Source organism: Mustela nivalis, assembly GCF_964662115.1.
Source record: "Mustela nivalis genome assembly, chromosome: 16".
NCBI lineage: Eukaryota > Metazoa > Chordata > Mammalia > Carnivora > Mustelidae > Mustela > Mustela nivalis.
In genome coordinates this window covers 20,662,880-20,685,291 of record NC_139035.1, presented here as the reverse complement: position 1 = coordinate 20,685,291, position 22,412 = coordinate 20,662,880, and the positions used below count along the sequence as shown (strand labels likewise).

Here is a 22,412-nt window from a genome sequence, read left to right as displayed (position 1 = left end):
TCCCAAATCAAAGATCTCTAGATCTTATAATTGATAAAATTGATTGCATTAAGCAAGTGTTTTGTCTCAAACAGGTGGTACTGAGTCTTTAAAGGTCCAGGCTTGAACGAAAATGCCTGATAATGACTGGTACCCAGAACTCAACAACAAAAAGTAAATGGGGAAAAGATTTAAACAAGACACTTTACCAAATAAATGGATTCCAATAAGCACATGAAAAGATGCCCACTGTCCTAAACCGGGGAAATGGAGACAGTAGAGTTACATACACACCTGTTAAAACAGTATCAAATTCTGGTTGGGATGCAGATCAATGGAACTCAAATTGCTGGAGGAATCAAAATTGGAAGGTCACTTTTGGAAAACTGGCAGTTTCCAACAAAATACCCTATGACACAGTAATCACTTACCTAGGTATTGACCTAAGTGAAATGAGAACCTGTTCACTCCCAAACCTGTATGTGAGTATAGCGGCTTTATTCAGTCACCAACTCAAACAGCCTTCCAACTGCTGAATGGGTAATTTGGTGCATCCATGCAATGAAATACTACTTGGGAATTAAAAAGATGAAGTCTTGTGGAGCAATGGAATTCATATTTTAATCATGCTGGTGATGATGCAATTGTGTTTTGGCAAAACTCAAAACTAGTTTAACCAAAGGGACACCAAACATTAAAATTTTTTTTTTTTCTTAGTGTGCAGGAGGAGGAATGGAGGGAGAGGGACAAGCAGGCTCTGCTGAGCATGGTGCCCAATGTGGGGCTCAATACCAGGACCCTGAAACCACCACCTGAGCTAAAACCAAGAGTTAGTTGCTGAATCACTTGAGCCACCCAGGTGCCCCCCAAAAGGTATCAAACCTTTAAAGGAGAAGGCTCTAAAAGGGGGACTAGGAAACAGCCTATTTTACCTTGCTGGAAATCCCAGCTGGGAACCATTGATTCCCACTGGCCTTGCAAGGATTATATACCGAGCTAATGTAGTTTAACCCATAACCATCAGACTACAGTAGAATTGCAAAAGCTAAGGAAAGATTAGAACTAAAAGAATTAACATGTGAGACAAGTTTGTAGATAGGGGCACTGAGCCACCTCACCCTATAGTTTCATAGCTGGTAATTGTTCAAGTTCATAGTGGTGTTTTCACTGGAGTGGGTTTTATTGGTAAAATAGCCAAAGAGCCATTAACTGGGAGGCTGACTGGCCTGTCAATTCAGTCTAAACCAGAAAAGGGCTTTGCGTGGCATCACTTACTGAGAGTGGAAGATGTATTTAATTTCTCAACAGTGAGATATATTCCCTCTTAAAAAGAAAAGAGAAATTCATGCTGACTCATTGGATAAGAAAGGATGTTTCAAAAGGGCTCCAGGAGATGGGTGGGTTGTCAGAAAGTACGAACAAAGTGATCCGAAGTAGATCAAGACACCCATCTAAAGAAATCTGGGTCTACACTAAAGAGTGAAAAGATTCCCGTTCTCCCTGAAGGTGACGGTCAAAAGATAAAGGAAACAAGCTTCAGGTTTGCCCTTCAGGTGACAGGCAAAGACCACAACAGGAAACTGAAGTTGACCATCTGTGAGGTTTTAATCTGTGCAGTCGCAAATTGCTTACTACAGGGACTAACAAAATCCCAGTAGGGCACGAAACACCAGCATTCCGATTGGCCCAGAATGCTGGAATTGCTGGGGCTGCTACACCCAAAGGATCCTCCCTAATCTCAGGAAGTGCATTATCTTTGGTAAAAGTAAACTGGAAAAGGCTAGTGGAAAATGGTGCCAGAAACTTTGCTGGGATAATCCTCATGGATGTCCCTCATGAAGTTACTAAGGACTCCTCACTAAGGCAAGGCCAAAGGCATCATGTAGAAAACCCCTTCCCCTGTGTTCACTTCCCTCATCTGTCCCTACTGGCATGCTTAGGATGGCTTCTACCCAAAATACAACAGGCATACATAATGAAGAATGGAGATTTTAGAACTGTTAAGTTCCTCTCCCAAGGATCTTCCACCAAAACAAATGTGTTTTGCAAGGTAGAGTTTATGATCCTTAGGTCAACTGAGTTATCTCAATCCAGAGGAGAGATCCAAAAAAGAAAGAGGAAGGGAGAGGGAATCCTAAACTGCATTATACTAGCATGTAACAGAAAAGTACAGTATAATAGTTAAAGTATAAAATTAAGATTAGATTAAAAAAAAAAAAACAACGGTTACAATTAGAAAAAAAAGGCAACAAAGAAACCTGACATTTCAAAGAAACAAAGCCTAAACATGTTTAAAAGAATGTTTAAAAAGAACAAAAACACTAGGAAGTCAGAGGAAAACATCTTCACATATCAGTAAAATATTTAAAAATTTGGAGGTTGAGGGGCACCTGGGTGGCTCAGTGGGTTAAAGCCTCTGCCTTCAGCTCAGGTCATGATCCCAGGGTCCTGGAATCGAGCCCCGCATCCGGCTCTCTGCTCAGCGAGGAGCATGTTTCCCTTCCTCTCTCTCTCTGCCTGCCTCTCTGCCTACTTGTGATCTCTATCTGTCAAATAAATAAATAAAATCTTTAAAAAAAAAATTTGGAGGTTGAAATTGACAAATTACTGTACAAAGGAAAAGATACATAAATTAAGATAAAATCTATATGCACATGTGAAAGTGCAGGAGAGAAATTCCTAAAAATCACAACCTATGTTAAAAAGATAAGAAGCAAAAAGGAGAGAGAGGCAACAGCAGAACCAAAGCCCAGGAACCACCACCAGAAGCAGCTGAGGGTTAAAGATCTGAAAAAACTTCAGGGTGGAGGGAATGTTTTTTGCAGAGAGCGAAGATCCTCTGGAAGCTTCTCCCACATGGCTCTTATTCCTATCCCTAATGTCATTGGAGCCCCAGGTAGGGGTGCGGCTTCCGATGCAAACATACAGCTCAGCGGGTCCTGCAGAGACTGACTGCGAGCATCTTGGGTAGATTCTCTTTTACTGGAGAGGGCTGATTTATCATCATACCTTGTCACAGTTCAGAAACACAATTTGGAAGTAAAATGAAAAAGCAAAATCGTACTAAAAATAAAATTTATTGTTTTGTAAAAAATAAATTAACACCATAGAATAGCAAATTAGATTTAATCTAATGTATTAACAAAAGCATAATATGCTCTAGTAAACAAGGATTTCCAGCTTACTCTATAACTAAGAAGTCAATTATAACACTTGGTTTAGCTAGAGGCAAATATGAATTCCCTGCCACCTACTCCCATAAATCCATGCTCCTTCACATTTAAGGGAAAAATCAGTATAGAGGTCTCCCCTGCTCTTCCCATTAGAATTGCACTGAAAAGTGACAAACCCAGGGAAGAAGAGAAGAAAACTATATAGCAAGTACAAGCTGAAGTAAAAATTCTACTTACATTACCTTAGCGGAAGTGGAAGGGACATGTGTTAAATTCATCAGGTCTATAGGGAAGACGATTTGATCTTAAAACAGCCCAGGGTAAGATTTCTTGTGTGGCAGGATGAGCATGGCCGTGTCCTAATTCTTGAGGTTTGGAAGGGTCTCTAGTCATGGACCCATGCTTAGGATTGAGAGAGATGGGAATCCCCTGCCCCCAGGCCGTCCACAGATGCCAAAGGGGCTCCTGCCGTAAGACGATTAAAAAGATGGCTCTCCTTTCCTTCAGACAAACTGGCTCAGTGTCCGGAGTAGAGGTAGGGAAGTACTGTTAACTCCAATGAGTTGAGTCCATAGTTTATCCCACAATGGATGCATTTAGGCTTTTTAGAATTGCAATGAGATTTTCAGCAATAGGCAACCACCTTCTTGCACCTATGAGGCATTTTTTACAAGTCTCTTGGGTTTGACTCAAAAGGCTGAAGGCTACTCTTGTTCTTGCAGACAACTGCAATTCCTTTGAAGTTACAGATCAGCATTTAGGTCCTATAGTTGAGCGTGTCTTCACACCATCCCCTGCTTTGGGCCTCCCTATAGACAGAGGCACTGCACTGCTGCATGGAACATTCCATCTCAACCAGCTGGTGGCATCCAATGGTTAACTTTTCCCTAGGGGGTAAAGAAATGTTAAATCACTGCCAGACAGCCAGTCAGATAAATGAAAAAGTATTAATACAAGAGGACAACACTGGGATTTGAATACATTCTTTGACAGTTAAGAGTTATAGTTTCTTAGTACAGACAAAACAGCATGGGGGAGATAAGCACTTAGTAGCACAGATTTCTCAGTCAACATGGAAAAGATCTTGGTACAATTCCTAGAATTCGGGACTAAGGGTTCCCATGGCAGACCTCCTGCAAACAAGCAAAGTTGGATGCTTAAAAATAGTCCTTTGTATGGTCTCTAAGGGACTTCTCCCAGCAGGAGATGGGCTGATGAGATGGCATTCTAATCCAAAGCATAAGCAATGCTGTAGCCTAGATCACAGAGTGTTGTCTTAACGAAAAAAACGAGTAGCCTGGAGGATACTAAGAGGGTACACCTCCTGACAGGAGCAGATAATGGAGAGGAGATGGCAAGTGGACAGAGCTTCGGCTCTTAAAAAGAACTGCTAAATTAACAAATGAGTATTAACTAATTACTCTGAGCCAGAGGCAGGGAAGCAGGGAGCAATGCCTATTATACGCCATGCCAACTCGGAGTTTTATCTAAGACTAAGCCTAGTTTGTCTCTCAGAAGCTGACTTGGGCCTACAATCTACGGGATGTGCAAGTCATCAGAGCACCAACCCACCACATCTGATGTCTAGAGTCCAAATCTCATGGAAACCTATTTAAGTCTACTGGGAGATGGTCTATATAAGCTCATGAAGAATAACCAGTGAAAGTATCTGGCACATTAGGTGTTGGAGAAATGGCCGGTTTTTAAATGTAAATTACACTGCTATTAGTTTCTTGGCTTCTAAGATTCTCTGGCCATTTCCACTGTGTTGGGGAGGACCACTAGCCACCTCTCTCCACTGCCCCACCCCCCTTCGGAATTCAGGGATTAGGACGAGAGGTAGTAGTGACAGCAAAAGGAAATACACCATATTTTGAGCAGCTTCACTTCCTCAAGATGTGTGGTTTCTCTGACACTGCCCAAAAGCTGACTTTTGGTTTTGTGTTGCTCTAGTCCTGTTTCCTATATTTACGGTGCTTACAAGTAATGTTATGTTGCCGTCAATTCTTCATAACTACTCAGAAAATGATTTTTGGAAGACCCTAAGAGATCCCCAAATAGGAGAGATGTTGTAAAACAAATACCCACTAGATTTTCTTCTTGTACCTAGAAAGGATTTTAGAAAAACTGCATGAAATACCATCTTAGTTTTCTCATAAATTATCTAACACAAGTAAGTTTTCTCATAAACTTAAAAATGAAACAAAAAGGGCCCATTCCTGCTCTTGGTGATTTATTCCACATGTGGTGGGGGGAACCCTTTACAACTAGACTTTGAACCTATTTCTGTGTCTTGTCTTTCTTCTTTTTTCCCCTCCTCTCACAGTTTAGAAGTGAGCTCTCTCTCCTCTTTTCATCCTACTGGCATCTGGTGTCTTCGTGTGTGTGAGTCAGCATTCTCACAGGGGATTATCACCTACAGATTCTCTCTTCTGCAGCAAGTTGTCATTGCTGACTGAGGAAAGTAGCATGTGTTTTTCATCGTGTACGCTTGATCTCTACTGTATTAAGACAGGAATTCTTAAGTTCCTTATCCCCAGGGCTTTTATGTAGACTGGCAGAATATCAGATGTGGGAGCACCCTAATGCCTTTGCCTAATATTCTGCAGCATTTCTGGTTGAGTCATATCATGTTGGCTTTCACCAAGTTGTGAGAGCACACACAATTCTGAGAGGTAGCCCATTTCGTCTCTCTTAATTTCTAGAAAGTTCTTCCTTGGACATAAAAACAAAACAAAACAAAAACAAAAAAACCATTCTCTGATATGAGTTGCCTAAATTCAAAAAAAGACTCATTATCTCAGAGTACAAATATTTTATGTCTCATAGTGATCGTATTTCTCTTTTGCAAACTAAACAATCCCAACTCCTACTCTGTTCTGGAAGAGAGCTCAAGACTGGAATTTGCTTCTAGTTCTGTAATTCTATGTGGCTCAAGAGATTTCAACAAAACTGCCAGTTTCCCTGAATTGTCCTATTATGGGTATCAAACTCGCTTTGACCAAGTCTCAGGTCAAAATAAACTGGAAATTTGAGCAAATCAATTTAAAAATAATTTTAGTGGTTATCTGATTCATGTCCATGGCTACTTTTGTCAAAATGGCATGGCAGTAGTGAACTTAAATGATCTAATGACAGTTTTTCCAAAATTCTTTCTAGGTTCAAGAAGAAAGTCTACATTGGATATTTGTTTTACAAATCTCTGAACTTTTCTATTTATTTGCAGTGTATATCTCAAATGAAGGAAAATGGAATACAATGTAACGCTAATAAAAAAATGGCATAACAGCTAACAGCATATTCAATGGTAAAGACGAAAAGCTTTCCCCCTAAAATCGTGAACAAGACAAGGATGCCCACGTATCACCACTTCTATTCAACACTGTACTGAAAATTCTAGCCAGAGCAATTAGGCACAAAAAACAAATAATAATAAACATACAAATTATAATCAAAGAGGTAAAATTATCCCTATTTATAGATACTAAAGAAACCACAAAATACCGGTTAGAATAAGCTAATTCAATCAACAAACAAAAAAATCAATTGTATTTTTCTTTCTTTCTTTTTTTTTTTAAGATTTATTTATTTATTTTATTAAGAGAGCAAGAGCAAGTGGGGAAGGGGGACAGGGAGAGAGAGAATCTCAAGCTGACTCTGGACTGAGTGCAGAGCCCCACGCAGGGCTCGAGCATACCACCCTGAGATCAAGATCTGAGCCAAAACCAAGAGTCAGATGCTTAACTGGCTGAGCCACCCAGGCACCCTAACTGCATTTCCATACACTAGAAATGGACACTTAGAAAAGGAAATGACAATTCCATTTACAATAGCATGAAAAAAAGTAAAACACCTAGAAATAACTTCAAAGAGGCATAAGACTTGTACACTAAAACCCATAAAACATTGCCAAAAGAAATTAAAGACCTAAACTAGTGGCATACCATGCTTATGAATTGGAAGACAATGATAATACTCCCCAAGACAATCTACAGAGTCAACAAAATCCTTATCAAACTCCCAATCTTTTTTTTTACAAAAATTGATCCAAATATTCACATTGAATTGCAAGGGACCCCAAATAGTCAAATCTTGAAAAACAATGTTTAGAGGACTCCCACTTCCCAATTTTGAAAACTCAAAATACAAAGCAACTTTCATCAAAACAGTGGTACTGGCATACAGACATACAGACCAAAGGAACAAACTTAAAGCCCAGAAATAAATCTCAAATACATGGTTGACTGATTTTCAACAAGGGTGCCAAGATCATTCAATGGGGGGAAAAAGAAAAAAACAATTTTTTTTTTTCTCTTCAACATTTGGTGCTAGGACAACTTGATATCCACAAGCAAATGGACAAAGTCAGACCCCTACCTCACATCATATACAAAAATGCATCAATGACCTAACTGTAAGAGCTAAATAATAAAATTCTAGAAACATTCATGAGTTTAGCTTTGGCAGTGGACTGTTAGATATGATACCAAAAGCCCTGGAAATACAAGAAAAAACACACAAATTGGACTTCAACAAAATTAAAAACTTTTGGGTCCCTAGGTCGCTCAGTTGGTTGGGCAACTACCTTCAGCTCAGATCATGATCCTGGAGTCCGAGGATAGAGTCCCTGGTCGGGCACCCTGCTCAGCAGGGAGCCTGCTTCTCCCTCTGACCCTCCCCACCATGCTCTCTCTCTTTCTCTCTCATTCTCAAATAAATAAAATCTTTAAAAAAATTAAGAACTTTTGTGTATCAAAGAGTGCTATCAAAGAAGTGAAAAGACAATGTATAGAGAGAAAGTATTTGCAAATTATATATCTGATGGGGTCTAATACCCAGAACATGTAACACGTCAAGCTGCCAGGTACCATGCTGGTTAATAAGAACAAGAAGCTAAACTGAAAATAAAATCAACTTTTTTCATTTACTGTGACACTGCAAACAAGAGACAAAGTTAAAGGTCCCAGTGCCCTAGTGCTCCATTTTTCCTTATAGAATGGAACTGGCTTAGGGCCAAATGATATACAGTGCAGACAGGGGACATAATCTCATTGCTGAGGATCCCAAAAGTAAGGCTCCTATCTCTTCATGGACCCAGGGGACTGAGAGGTGGGGGTCTTAGGTCATTCCAGCTACTATAACAAAATACCAAGAGTGGGAGGCTTATAAACAACAGAAATTAATTTCTCACAGTTCTGGAGACTGGAAGCCCAAGATCAAGGCACCATCAGGGTCACATTCTGGTGACAGCCCTGTTTTATGAGAGCATTATTAACTCCATTCATGAGGCTCAACCCTCATGACCTAATCACCTCCCAAAGGCCCCACCTTCTAAGACCATCACTTTGGGCAACAGGATTTCAACATATGAATTCGGGAGGGACACAAACATTCAGAACATAGCAAAGGAAATAGGAATAGAAACCCATTGAGTCAGAGAGGAGAAAAATACCTCGGCCAAGGCCTCCAAAAAATTCTCAGAAGTGCCTTCCACCAAATGGAAGTTGCCTGGGCTAGGAATGCAGATATGCATGCAAGCTTAGGGGGAGGGGGCCTGGGCTTTGCCCATAACTCTCTCCAGAAGAGAGCCATACACTGGCTGTGTGCCAAATCTGGAATGGGGAACGCAGCTTTTTCCCCAGGGGAGCCCACCAGACAAAGCCTTGGAAACACCTCATGTCAGGCCTGGAAGCTCACACGTAGGATTCTGGCTTGGAGCCAGACTCCTCAGAAAGATTTCTTATAACTCAACAACAGCAAGAAAATGGCCCACTGAAAAATGGGCAAAGGACTTGCATAGACATTTCTCCAAAGACAGACAATAAGCACATGGAAAGATGCTCCACATCATCAGAACTTAGGGAAATACAAATCAAAATCAAGAGATCACACTTCACACTCATTTGGACAGCTGTCATCAAAAAAATAAATAAATAAAAGAAAATAAATTTTGTGAAGGATCCAGAAAAACTGGAACCTTCATCTATTGCTGGTGGGAAGGTAAAACAGTGCAGCTACCAGGAAAAAAAGGCAGTAGCTCCTCAACAAGTTAAATGCAGAATTCCACTCTCAGGTACATACCCTCCACCCCCAATCTGAAGGAACTGGAAGAATGCAAATGCTTGTATGCAAACAGCAACACTTCACAACAGTCCAAAAGTGAAAACTATCCCGGTGTCCATCAACAGACAAGTCGAGAAACACAGCACGGCCTGTCCACACAATGGAGTCTCACTGGGCCAGGAAAGCAGCGAAAATACTGACACATGCTACAACATAGATGACCCTCAACACTATGAAGCTAAGTCACAGAAACCAGATACAAAAGGTCACGGGTTGTAGGATTCTATTTGTAAGAGACATTCAAAACACACAAATCCATAGAGAGAAAGCCGATGAGGGGTTGCAGGGTCTGGGGGAAGGGAGGAAGGCGGAATAAAGGCTTTCTGGGCATCAGACTTTCCTCTGGGGCGACGAGGATGTCTCAGGACCGAGAGAGGGGATGACTTGCACAAGAGAGTGAATGCACTAAATATCCCTAAACAGTACACTTTATAATGGCTAATTCATTTATGCGACTTTTATCTCAATTAAAAAAAAAGAAAAAAGTGCCTATGTTTATTTTGTAGTAACTTCTGTCATAAATAATGAGCCTGGGTGGCTCAGTGGGTTAAGCAGCTGCCTTCAGCTCAGGTCATGATGCCAGAGTCCTGGGATCGAGCCCCGCATCCGGCTCCCTGCTCAGTGGAGAGCCTGCTTCCCCCTCTCCGTCAGCCTTGCCTCTCTGCTTACTTGTGATCTCTTATCTCTCTGTCAAATAAATAAAATCTTAAAAAAAAAATTAGTTGAGTTTACTGCAAACTATTACTGCTACCTACAGACACAGAAAACAGTCTTTCTCTTCTAATTAAAGCAGAAGTGTTGAAGGGCTAAATGTAGTTTGCAGATTACTTTTCTCCATGGCTCTTTTCTGTCTAAGGCTTCTTGGACAGACCAGGTCGTTCATTTAATGCAAGGATTCTCCAACTGGATTGTTCCCTGCAGGCGTGGACAACACAGACGGCCGGGCTCCACCCTCCAGAGTTTCTGACACAGAAGGTTCAGGGTAGAGTCTTCGAGTCTGCATTTCTTCCAAGTCCCCAGATGCTGCTGATACTCGGGCCCAGGAACCACAAGGAAGTGAACTACAACTCTAAGGTAATCTAGAAGATACTACCATGGAGTTGATTCCTGGCATCAGAAAGCAGTCATTCCCAAAAGCACCTGCCCTAAGGAAAAGCAAGCAGCTTCTGACTCACAGGCCGGTTTAGGCAGCATACTGTCTGGATGTTACTTCAGGATGCTGATGTCACAACTAACTTGCATTTCAGACAGAAAAAAGTGACCTTCGAGACTGGCCTTGCCCACATGCTAGAACACGCGGTTCGGGCACTCTCAGGGCAAACAAAGCAAACTGCAGGCTGCAGCTACCTTATTTCTCAACCATATGAAAGTGATCACCCAGGATACTTGTTTGGCCATCTATTTGATTATCTTATTAATTTACCATCTTGGATATTCTAGGCCAGCTCCTTGTCTGCTCAGGGTAAGCGGCAGCACAAGCACAAAAGCCCTCTGGAAAATTCTACAAACTACAGAAGACAAAACACAAACTTATTTATAGACATAAACATCAAGGTTCTATCTGCTGGGTCTTGGAATTCAATGTCTGATCAAAGCTACTTGCATTCTGAACCTTATTTCCTTACTTTATCAGAACCTATGAGAGAGTTTTCTGTTCTTGAGCTATTGAATTACTTCTCTGTTTCAATAAATGTGGTGGTAGGCATATCAACAGTCTCCTCTTTCACCACGAACATTTTATAAATTAAAAAAAAAAAAAGCCAGGGGCGCCTGGGTGGCTCAGTGGGTTAAAGCCTCTGCCTTCAGCTCAGGTCATGATCTCAGGGTCCTGGGATCAAGCCCCACATCGGGCTCTCTGCTCAGCAGGGGGCCTGCTTCCCCCCCCCCCGCCCCACCCCCGTCTACTTGTGATCTTTCTCTCTATGTCTAATAAATAAATAAAATCTTAAAAAAAAAAAAAAGCCAGATTTCTAAATCAGACAACATAAGTAATCATTTTCCTCAGCATTCCCCAAAGTGGTCCGTTGTCTGCAAGTTAAGTTATTCTTCTGTTTTCAACTCTGTGTCCCAGAAAAATTCTGCCACCTTTCCTCTGGTGCATCTGGCCCTGTGTCTAGTATGCCACAGAAACCAAAAGGACCTCTCTCATTCGGCAGCTTATTTGAAAACCACAAGCCACAGAGCACATCTGAGGCAAGTCTGAGAGCTACTGGTCATTCTGGAGACAGCACATGATTTTAAAAAAAACAACAACACAGTAACAAATCTAAAAGCTCTTTGCCAAAAGCCTTCTAAGCAGCAATTGCCATTTTTCTATGTATTCAAGATATTAGATATATTTCATCTCTCTTCAAAAATCATCCTTTTGGGTATAAGAGGGAGCTTATTAATTGACATCATACTTCAAATCCCTGGCAAAAAAGTGATAAGACAAAGAAGAAAAAGCCAACTACAACTACTTCAAATCTGAATATTCAATATGCCACCCCATTAAAAAAAAACCCAACTGTTCCAACAGTAAAGTCAAAATAATTTTAGACATCTGATTGGAGCCATCCTGCAAGGGACTCTGCCCTCCAAGTCCTCCACAGTGAGCTTTCTCTACCTTCACAAATATGGCTAAGGTTGGGATGCCTGGGTGGCTCTGTTGGTTAAGTGCCCAACTCAAAAATATTGGCCAACATTGACAGACATTATATATTTTAAGTTTTAATTTTAATTCCAGTTAGCTAGCCTACAGTGTAGTATTAGTTTCAGATGAACAATTTAGTGATTCAACACTTCCCTACATCACCCAGCGCTCATCACAGCAAGCGCCCTCCTCCCCATCACGTATTTCAGCCATCCCCTCACCCATCTCCGATCTGGTGACCATCAGTTTGTTCTCTATAGGCAAGAGTCTGTCTCTTGGTTGGCCTCTCTCTTTTTCTTTTCCCTTTGCTCATTTGTTTTGTTTCTTAAAATTCCACAGATGAGTGAAATCATAGGGTATTTGTCTTTCTCTGATTTATTTCACTTAGCATTAATATACTATCTAGCTTCATCCATGGCATTGCAAATGACAAAATTTCTCTTTTGATGGCTGAGTTCCATTCAATTATCTGTTCATCTATTCATGGGCACTGAGGCTGCTTCCACAACTTGGCTATTGTAAACAATGCTGCAATAAACATAGGGGCACATGTATCCTTCCTTTGAATTAATGACCTTGTATTCTTTGGGTAAATACCCAGTAGTGCGATTACTGGATCATACCGTAGTTTTATTTTTAACTGTTTGAGGAAATCTCCATACTTTTTTCCACAGTGCCTGCCCCAGTTTGCATTCCAACCAACAGTGCACAAGTGTTGCTTTTTTTCCACATCCTCATCAACACCTGATTTGTTTCTTCTATTTTTTATTTTAGCTATTCTGACAGTAGAGGTGGTAACTTGTAGTTTTGATTTACATTTCCCTGAGTGATGTTGAGCATTTTTTCATGTGTCTGATGGCCATCTGTATGGCTTCTTTGCAGAAACGTCTGTTCATCTCTTCTGCCCATCTTTCATTTGGATTATTCGGGGGGGGGGGCTATTAAGTTTTATAAGTTCTTTATACATTTTGGATACTTACACTTTACTGGATATGTCATTTGCAAATATATTATCCCATTCAGTAGGCTGCCTTCCAGTTTTGTTGACTGTTTCTTTTGCTGTCAGAATCTTTTTATTTTCATGTCATCCAATAACTTATTTTTCCTTTTGTTTCCTTTGCCTCGGGAGACATATCTAGAAACGTTTGCTCAGGTCAATGTCAGAGAAATTACTGCCTGTGTTCTCTTCTCGGATATTTATGGTTTCCTGTCTCAATTTAGGTCTTTAATCCATTTTGAATTTATTTTTATGTACAGTGTAAGAAAGTGATCCAGTATTTCCAGCACCATTTGTTGATGAGACTTTTCCCCACTGGACGTTCTTTCCTGCTTTCTTGAAGAGGAATTGAGCATATAGCTGTGGGTTCATTTCTGGGTTTTCTATTCTGTTCCATTGGTTTGTGTGTCTGTTTTTGTGCTGGGACCATTCTGTCTGGATCACCACAGCTCTGTGATATAACTTGAAGTCCAAAACCAATTCTCCAGCTTTGCATTGCTTTTTTAAGACTGCTTTGATTTTTGGGGTCTTTTGAGCTTCCATACAAATTTTGATTGTTCTAACTCTGTGAAAAATGCTCTTGGTATTTTGTTAGGGATTGCATTAAAACTGTAGACTGCTTTGGGTAATATAGATACTTGAACAATATCATACTAGTCCATGAGCATGGAGTGCCTTTCCACTTCTTTGTGTCATCTCCAATTTCTTTCACCGGTGTTGTATAGTTTTCAGAGTACAGGTCTTTTATCTCTTTGGTTAGGTTTATTCCTTATGGATTTTGGTGCAACTGTAAATGGGATTATTTTCTTAATTTCTCTTTCTACTGCTTATTAGTGTACAGAAATGCAACAATTTCTGTATATTGATTTTGTATCCTGTGACTTTGCTGAATTCACTTACTAGTTTTAGTAGTTTTTTGGTGGAATCTTCAGGGTTTTCTACATATAGTGAAAGTCTGGCTACTTCCTTGCTAATTTAGATGCCTTTTATTTCTTTTTGTTGTCTGGCTGCTGTGGCTAGGACTTTCCGTACAATGTATTATATTTAATAAAAGTGCCTTGTTCCTGGGGCACCTGGGTGACTCAGTTGGTTAAGCAGCTGCCCTCAGCCCAGGTCATGATCTTGGGGTCCTGGGATGGAGGCCAGCATGTGGCTCTCCACCCCCCTCTGCCTGCTCATCCTTGAGTGCTCTCTCTCTCTCAAATAAATAAAATCTTTTAAAAAAGTGTCTTGTTCCTGACCTCAGGGGTAAAACTCTCAATTTCTCCTCCACTGAGCATGATATTAGCTGTAAGCATCTCACAGATAGCCTTTATTATGTTGAGGTATGTTCCCTCTAAACCTACTTTGTTGAAAGTTTTTATCATGAATGGATGTCAACTTTGTCAACTGCCTTTTCTGTGTTTATTGAAATAACTACATGGTTCTTATCCTTTCTCTTACTGATGTGATGTATTAAGTTGATTTGCAAATATTAAACTACTCTCACAACCCAGGAATAAATCCCATGTGATCATGGTGAATGACTCTTTTTAATGTATTGCTGAGTTTGATACATGTTATTTTATTTATTTATGTATATATGTATGTATTTGGTGGGGGGCAGAGAGAGAGAGAGAGATTAGGGGGTGGGCAGGGGGAGAGAGAGAATCTTAAGCAGGCTCCATGCCCAGCACAGAGCCCAATGTGGGACTCGATTTCATGACAATGAGATCATGACTTTAACGGAAATCAAGAGTTGGGCGTTTAACGAATTAAGGCCCACAGGTGCCCCAACAGATGCTATACTTTTGACACAAATCTCTTGTACACAAAACCTTTCAATGTGGCTTATCTGTAAAGATCCATAGTAGAGTATAACTGAGGGACAGTCTGAAGATTAAGGTAAAAAAATCATTTTCACTCCCAGCTACTACAGACTATGCATGCCCAATGGTTTTAGATTTTCTTGGAAAACTTAATCTAGTGAGTAAGCGAGCTTTTATGGCTGTACTTAATAACATTTGTGCATAATTATCAATCCTTGTGTCTTGGCATCAAATAAATTTATCAGTCTAGATTAACAGCCGATGCACCTTGATAGTTAACACTGTACCTGCTCATAAAATTTTATAGTAACACAGATATATATGCAAGTTAAAAGGCGCAAATGAGTTCAGTTCAGTGACAGAAATGGCATATTACACGGCAGTAGAAGTACCGTCACATGAACTTGTTCCAATACCACTGATGTATCAAAGAAGAATTGGAACATGATGCAAATTTCACATTTTCTTACATATAATTTCAGAGGAACAGAGAAAACTATCCAGCTCAACCAAGCTACTTAGGAATACACAAAACACACACGTGCACACACTTTAAACATGTACCAGAACCTCATTCACTTTGGGTGTTGCGACTTTACGTTCAATTTCAGATAACCTTCCTTCCACCACTCTCACTGACCCACAAGCTGTAACCATTCCAAGGGCCACTTCCACAAGCAAACTTTGGTTCTTTTTCAACAAAAAGGGTCAGATTTATAGTCACATTTACATATTTCTATTTTAGCCATTTAACATGTTGTAAAACAGATGCCACTTTGATTAGGTTCCTACCTTCTTTTTTAATGTATCTCTTGAGTTTTTAAATGATGTGCCTTAATATAGGGGCACCTGGGTGGCTCAGTGGGTTAAATGATGTGCCTTAGACCCATTTTTCCCAAGTGTCCTTCTCTGGCATGATTTTGCATAGCATGGAGGTGATATTTAGGAATGAATAGATTATGTCAGTGTAGGACTGACTATAAACCAACTACTGTTCCATGCCACCACATGAATGAATCTCAATGTTGAATCAAAAAAGAAGGACGGGAACGGGGAGTATAAGACTGGAGGGCAACACTGATAGTGTTAAGTTGGTTTTTGTTCTTCATGAATTTGTTTGCTGGCATTCAGGACTGGAGGGCTTGACATGTACACCCTGTATATTAAAGAATCAGATTTATATTGCTTCCCCCTTTCTTGTTACATATGAATGCTATAAATTATTTTTAAAAGAGTATATATGATACCATTAAGTACAAAAGCAGGTAAAATTAATCAACATATTTTTATTGACACATACATCCACAAAGATGAGAATATAAACACAAAATCTCTAAGGAGAGGCTGGAAGGAAGGATCCACTCAGGGCTGGGGAAAGGTCTATTCTGTCCAATGAATGATAGGCATGAGTAGTCTTTGTACTAGTGTGTCTTCAAAACATGGTCTGGGGAAAATAAGTCTTTCAAAGGGTCTGTGAGGTCAAAGAGGTCAAAGCTATTTTCATAACAAGACCAAGACACAATTTGCCTTTTGCAATCTCATTCTTGCAAGAATGTATGATAGTTTCCCAGTCATACATGACATGTGATTATCAAAACAGACTAAACTCAAAAGCAGCTATTGGAATCCATCTGTCTTCTATGAAGCCACACATTAAGAGATTTACAAAAATAAAGAATCTCACTCTTTGCATAGTTATAAGCTTCTTATCTTAACATGCAATTAATTAGTTATTATTTTGAAATTTCTAATATAGCAAATATAGATATGACCCCACACAGAAAACAGGTCTGTGGGGTCTTCAACAATTTTGTAAAATATAAAGGAGCCTTGAGACCAAAAATACTGAGAAACATGTTAAACCTTATACCCATGTTTATACACACACACACACACACACACACGGCTCTTCTGGTATGTATGAACTATCTCATATTAGTAAAGAAATATAATAATAAAATAATAAATTAATAAATAAATAATTAAAATCTTAGTGTAGTAGTAATAAAAATATTGTAGTAATAACAGTAGTAGTAACAAAATAATATTTATTTTAATAAATATTACTATTAATATATTAGTAATACATGTAATACATACTAAATATAGTACATGTAATAAAAAATACATGTAATAAAAATAATGCATTAATAATGAACTAAATATAGTTCATGTAATAATAAAACATAAATAAAATATCAAAATAATTAAAAAAGCATAGTACAGTACAGACACGAAAAAGAGTCCTTCACCAGCACACCAAGTGGTGCTGTATACAGTAAAAACTTATGACAACTGCATTACCTAGAATACAGATGGGACTTACCGATACTCAGACTGTGAAACACAATCATAAAGTTCCTGGGCAGTGAATGGGACATTTCTATTTACCTGAAAAGAACCAAGATGTAGTTACTAAAAATGTGTATGGAGTCAAATGAGCAGTAAGAGCACCAGTAGAGTGACCCAGATTCTGAGGGAGCAGAATGTCAAGTTTCTAGCGTTTACAAAAAAGAACAATCCCGAGTTCAGGATCACAACGCATCAAAAGAACAATCACAGTTAGTGATCGCAATGTTTTACACAATATTGAACTGTATGTAAATGTACTAGTCCTCTTGTTACAACTTAATCTGTTTATAGAACCAGAAGAAGTGATCTAGGATTCTGCGGTTATGGGAATCACAACAGAGCAGATAAGCACTCTGTAGATCAAGTGGAAAGAAAAAAATGTGTACTCCATGCAACATTAAATTTTATTCCTACTGGCGCTCATCAAAAGATTCATGCTTCAATTAGCCTAGAGTTTTAGAAGATTTCTAAAGCACATCTTTAGTATATCTTTTCTAAAAGAAGCAAATGTTAAGAAGCTAAAATTACTCTATATTTAAAGGACTAGAGTAGAGTAGATTTGGGTCCATTTAGGTAGACTATTTTAAAAGTAGAAGCAGCCACATCTTGTTTATATCCTAAACATTAGAAATAATTCAAGCTGAAAAACAAAATTAACCGTTCAACTTTCACAACATTTGAATACTATGGCTGACCCTTGCAAAAATTATTACTGATGAGCCTTCTCTTTTATTTAAATACTAACTTTATAAAAAGTTTTATTTGCAGACATTTTCTAAAGATACGTCTTTCAGACTAACAAGGTCTGAATGTTTTAACTAATATGTTTAAGTTCATAATATAATTCAGAGATATAATTTACAATACTGTATTGGGACTTACAAGTTTAAGTCCTTGATACATATAGAACATACATATAGAAGTCCTTGATCATACAAAGACTCACCACGGCACACATGTGGAGGACACAGTGATGGAATCCTGTATTTCTTGGGGCTTCCTATTAATTCAGGTTATATTCTACTTATGTGCAGGGGAAGATCTGGATATTAAGAAATTCTTTTTATCAGATAACAAACAGCACAGTGCCTAAATTTTCATGAATTCTGAATTAGTGATGGAAAACTAAATGAGATTATCTTCAGCTCAATTTACTTAAAAAATATTTAAATAGTTATAAATTATGGGGTGAGGAAATTATCATATTGTATAGAACATGTTTCATTAAATAGAGGTTAAAAATACTGTTTTTTTTTAAGATTATTTATTTCAGAGAGAGGGAGAGTGCATGTGCCTGTGCAAGTGGGGGGAGGGGCAGAGAGAGAAGGAGAGAGAGAATCCCAAGCAGACTCTATACTGAGTGAAGAGCCCATTACAGGGCTTGATCTCATGACCGAGAGATCATGACCTGAGCCAAAATCAAGAGTTGCACAGACACTCAACCAACTGAGCCGCGCAGGTATCCCCATAGTTTTTATTTTTATTTTTTTAAGATTTTATATATTTATCTGTCAGAGAGAGAGCATAAGCAGGAGGAGCAGCAGGCAGAGGGAGAAGCAGGTTCCCCACTGAGCAGGAAGCCCAATGCAGGACTCAATCCCAGGACCCAGGGATCATGACCTGAACCAAAGGCAGACGTTTAACCAACTGAGCCACCCAAGCACCCCATCCTCCCGTAGTTTTTAAATACAACATTTTAAATCTATATAATCTTAAATTTTTTCTTAAAATTAAGATTATATGCTTTATGTTAATTATATATAATATTTAATATTAGATTTAATGTCTAAAGAATTGGTATAAAAATAAAATACTAGATTTAATGACTATAAAATTAATTATAATTAATTTTTAGGTACTATATAATTTTTATTAAAAGATCTTCTAGGGGCACTTAGGTGGCTCAGTGGGTTAAGCCTCTGCCTTTGGCTCAGGTCATGATCTCAGGGTCTTGGGATCGAGCCCCACATCAGGATCTCTGCTCAGCAGGGAGCCTGCTTCCTCCTCTCTCTCTGCCTACTGTTCTGCCTACTTGTGATATCTCTCTCTCTGTCAGATACATAAATAAAATCCTTAAAAAAATAGATAATATAAAAGATCTTCTAAAAATGTTTAAGATATACATTTACATATACATGCCATAGACATGTCAGACAGTCCAATTCCTTTTTCTTTGTGTGATCTCTCATGTGAATAAGACTCTGGTATTTTCACTATTGTCCCAATATGCCAGGACTTATAATGTATGCAGACTTAAGGCTGGCAAATGTCAACAACCTTGCTGATGTTTGATCAAAGGATGAAGGAAATAATCTGTTCTCCATCAACTGTTGAGGAAAACTCAGCTAAAGAAATGGTTCTGAACCTGATGTGAATAAAAAATATGAATACAAAATAGTTCCTTGGGCTTTTAGAATTTTAGAAGAAAAAAGTATCGAGATGTAGCTTTAGCTTTAAAAGCAATCACCCACATACATATAGACATTTGTCCCAGAGCACAGTTGAGGTATAAAGATTGTACAGCTCCAAGAGGCCTCTGCCTTTGGCTCGGGTCATGATCTCAGGGTCCTGGAATAGAGCCCCATATCGGGCTCTCTGCTCAACTGTCTGCCTCTCTGACTGCTTATGATTTCTCTCTCCGTCAAATAAACAAATAACATCTTAAAAAGAGGGGGGCAATGCCTGGGTGGCTCAGCGGGTTAGGATTGTACAGCTCCAGGTCACAGCACATGACTTAAAAAGTAGGCAGCTAATTTACTACTAATAAAGGAAAACTGAAGCACAAATTCATGATATATACTACAGGTTCTAGCCTGCAATATCTCTTTGCATCATATTCATCAGTCTCGATACATTTTTAACCACTCATTTTGGGACATTTAAAATTACACTGCTAAGCATCATTTCTATGTCCAATTTTAACTCCTAGGGAAAAAAGAGCTAAAAGATGCCTTTGTCAGTAAACAGAGGTACGACTATAGAGCTGACTATGGAATTGGTGTCAATTCTTTGTTGAACTGTTTATGATGAATGCCATGTACTAGAAATGGCTATACAGGTTTTACTCCTTAAAAGATGAAGAACAAAAGGCAAAAGTTGAGTATTAAAACAGCTCAACAGGAGTGGCTGTTGAGTGGGTGGCTCGGTCAGTTAAGAGTCTGCCTTCAGCTCGGGTCATGATCCCGGTGTTCTGGGATCATGTCCCGCATTTGGGACCCTGCTTGGCAGGGAGCCTGCTTCTCCCTTTCCCTCGGCTACTCCCTCAGCTTGTGCTCTCACTCTCTCTCTTTCTCAAATAAATAAATAAAATATTTTTAAAAATTAATAATAAAAATAAAATAGCTAAACATCTTAAAAGATTTAGACGATCTCAAATGTGATGTTTATGATGTGAGAAATCCCTCCAATGTAGTAACTGGTATAGGGAGTAAGTGCTGCTAAGAGAAAGGATTTTAAAAATCTGGGAATCAGAGCCACATAGTCTTATACATAATCACGTAGGCATTTCTCCCAGTACTCCCAGCAATAGGAAGTGCTAAACTTAAAAAAGACCTATGTCCCAGATTTTTCCAGGATATGTAATTTTTAAATTGCCCTATTGTTTCCACAAATATATTTTTGTTAGAATTAATGACTCCATTTAAAATTCAAAAAGTATGCTGTAATAATTATATAAATCATCCCCAAAGAAGAAATCCTCTTAATAAACACATCATGGGTTTATTATCAATACATTTATTATCAATACAGTATTAAGTCTGATTTTCTAAAAAGCACACATAAACACTACACACTCCATAAACAAGGTAACACTACTGAACCCTTAGCAATGTGTCTGGTACTGTTTAGAAACACTTCATGTACCTTAAACTATTTATTCTTTAAAAAATATCTCTTATTTATCTACTGATGTTATTCCCATTTTACAGATGAAGAAACTGAGACAAAGAGAACTAAGTAACTCTTCTAAGAGCATACCATACAGTTGAAAAGGGGTAGACCCGACATTTGAACACAGGTAGTTTGACCCCTGTCTGTGTTCTTAATGTCAGATGTTACATACAAAGACATATATAAAGGGCAAACCAGAAATAAAAGTGAATATATTTTAAAAAGTTGGACTCCAGGGGCGCCTGGGTGGCTCAGGTGTTAAGCATCTGCCTTTGGGTCCTGGATCAAGCCCGCATGGGACTCCCTGCTCAGCGGGAAGCCTGCTTCTCCCTCTCCCACTCCCCCAGCTTGTGTTCCCTCTCTCACTGTGTCTCTCTCTGTCAAACAAATAAAATCTTAAAAAAAAAGTTGGACTCCATAAGAAATGTGAGACCTGAATATACGTCACATTCCTTCATTTGGAGCATTTAAAAACTTATAACACACACACACACACACACACACGTGCGCACTTGAAAGAACATACACGTACATGGGAAGAGAAACTGAAGATCAACAGAATGCTCTCCTTGACTGGAGGAGATTTTGCTGACTGAAATAAGTCAAGCAGAGAGAGTCAATTACCGTACGGTTTCACTTACTTGTGGAGCATAAGGAATAACACGGAGGACACATTGGGAGATGGAGAGGAGAAGCGAGTTGAGGGAAATCAGAGGGGGAGACAAACCATGACAGACTGTGGACTCTGAGAAACAAACTGAAGGTTCTGAGTGGGGCGATGGGTGAGCCTGGTGGTGGGTATTAAGAAGGGCACATATGGCGTGGAGCACTAGGTGTGATGCATAAACAATGAATCTTGGAACACTGAAAAAATTAAAAAAATAGAATAGAATACTCTCCCTCACTCAGTGCTGATGAGGAAAGCTCCCAAGTTCAGTCACAAAACACACCAGAGCCTCGCCACAACCCCCAGCTCTCACACCAAGGGTGTATGCTGCAACTACAGAGGAAGCAGAATCATAGCTTTCCTTTTCACTAATCGCTGGTTCTCAAACTGAGGTGGCTCTTTCTCCCTAGGGGCCGTCTGGGTCTGTGAGCTGAGTGGGGCAGAAGGATATTTTCGGTTGTTACACTGACTCAGATATTGGGATGTAGTGTGTGAGGAGCAGCAATGCGAACACCTGCCGTGTTCCACACAATGGAGAAATGACCTGTTCCCGAAATGCCAACCGCACCCCTAATGAGAAACAATTCTGTGCTGGAGAAAGTGTGTTATTACAGGACTCTTATGTTTTTATTTTATGAATGAAAGAAAAAGTTTAATCTGTCTTTGACAGACTTCCGTGGCCTTTGAAAATTTAAAGCAAATGCCAGTTAAATAGCATTCCGATGGTTTTAGACCTCTATCATGCTTATTTTAGTAAAACTTGTTTATGGTGGAAATATGATAAACATTT

The 22,412-nt window shown here is 39.2% G+C and overlaps 1 protein-coding gene across 5 annotated transcripts in view; it reads right to left on the bottom strand.

Moving 5' to 3' along the window:
• Positions 1-3,039: 3,039 nt before the first annotated feature.
• SWT1 (SWT1 RNA endoribonuclease homolog) overlaps positions 3,040-22,412 on the bottom strand; it is a gene marked incomplete at its 5' end in the record, with an annotated part of 101,980 nt that continues 82,607 nt past the window's right edge. For 3 of the 5 annotated variants that reach the window (XM_082702954.1, XM_082702956.1, XM_082702957.1), the window contains 2 exons: positions 3,040-4,039; positions 17,039-17,103. In XM_082702954.1, the coding sequence (XP_082559080.1) occupies positions 3,910-4,039; positions 17,039-17,103 (195 nt within the window). In that variant the 3' untranslated portion in view covers positions 3,040-3,909. Of the gene's footprint in view, positions 4,040-15,985; positions 16,184-17,038; positions 17,104-22,412 lie in introns of those variants that run through there. The other 2 variants (XM_082702955.1, XM_082702958.1) reach the window with 1 other exon arrangement.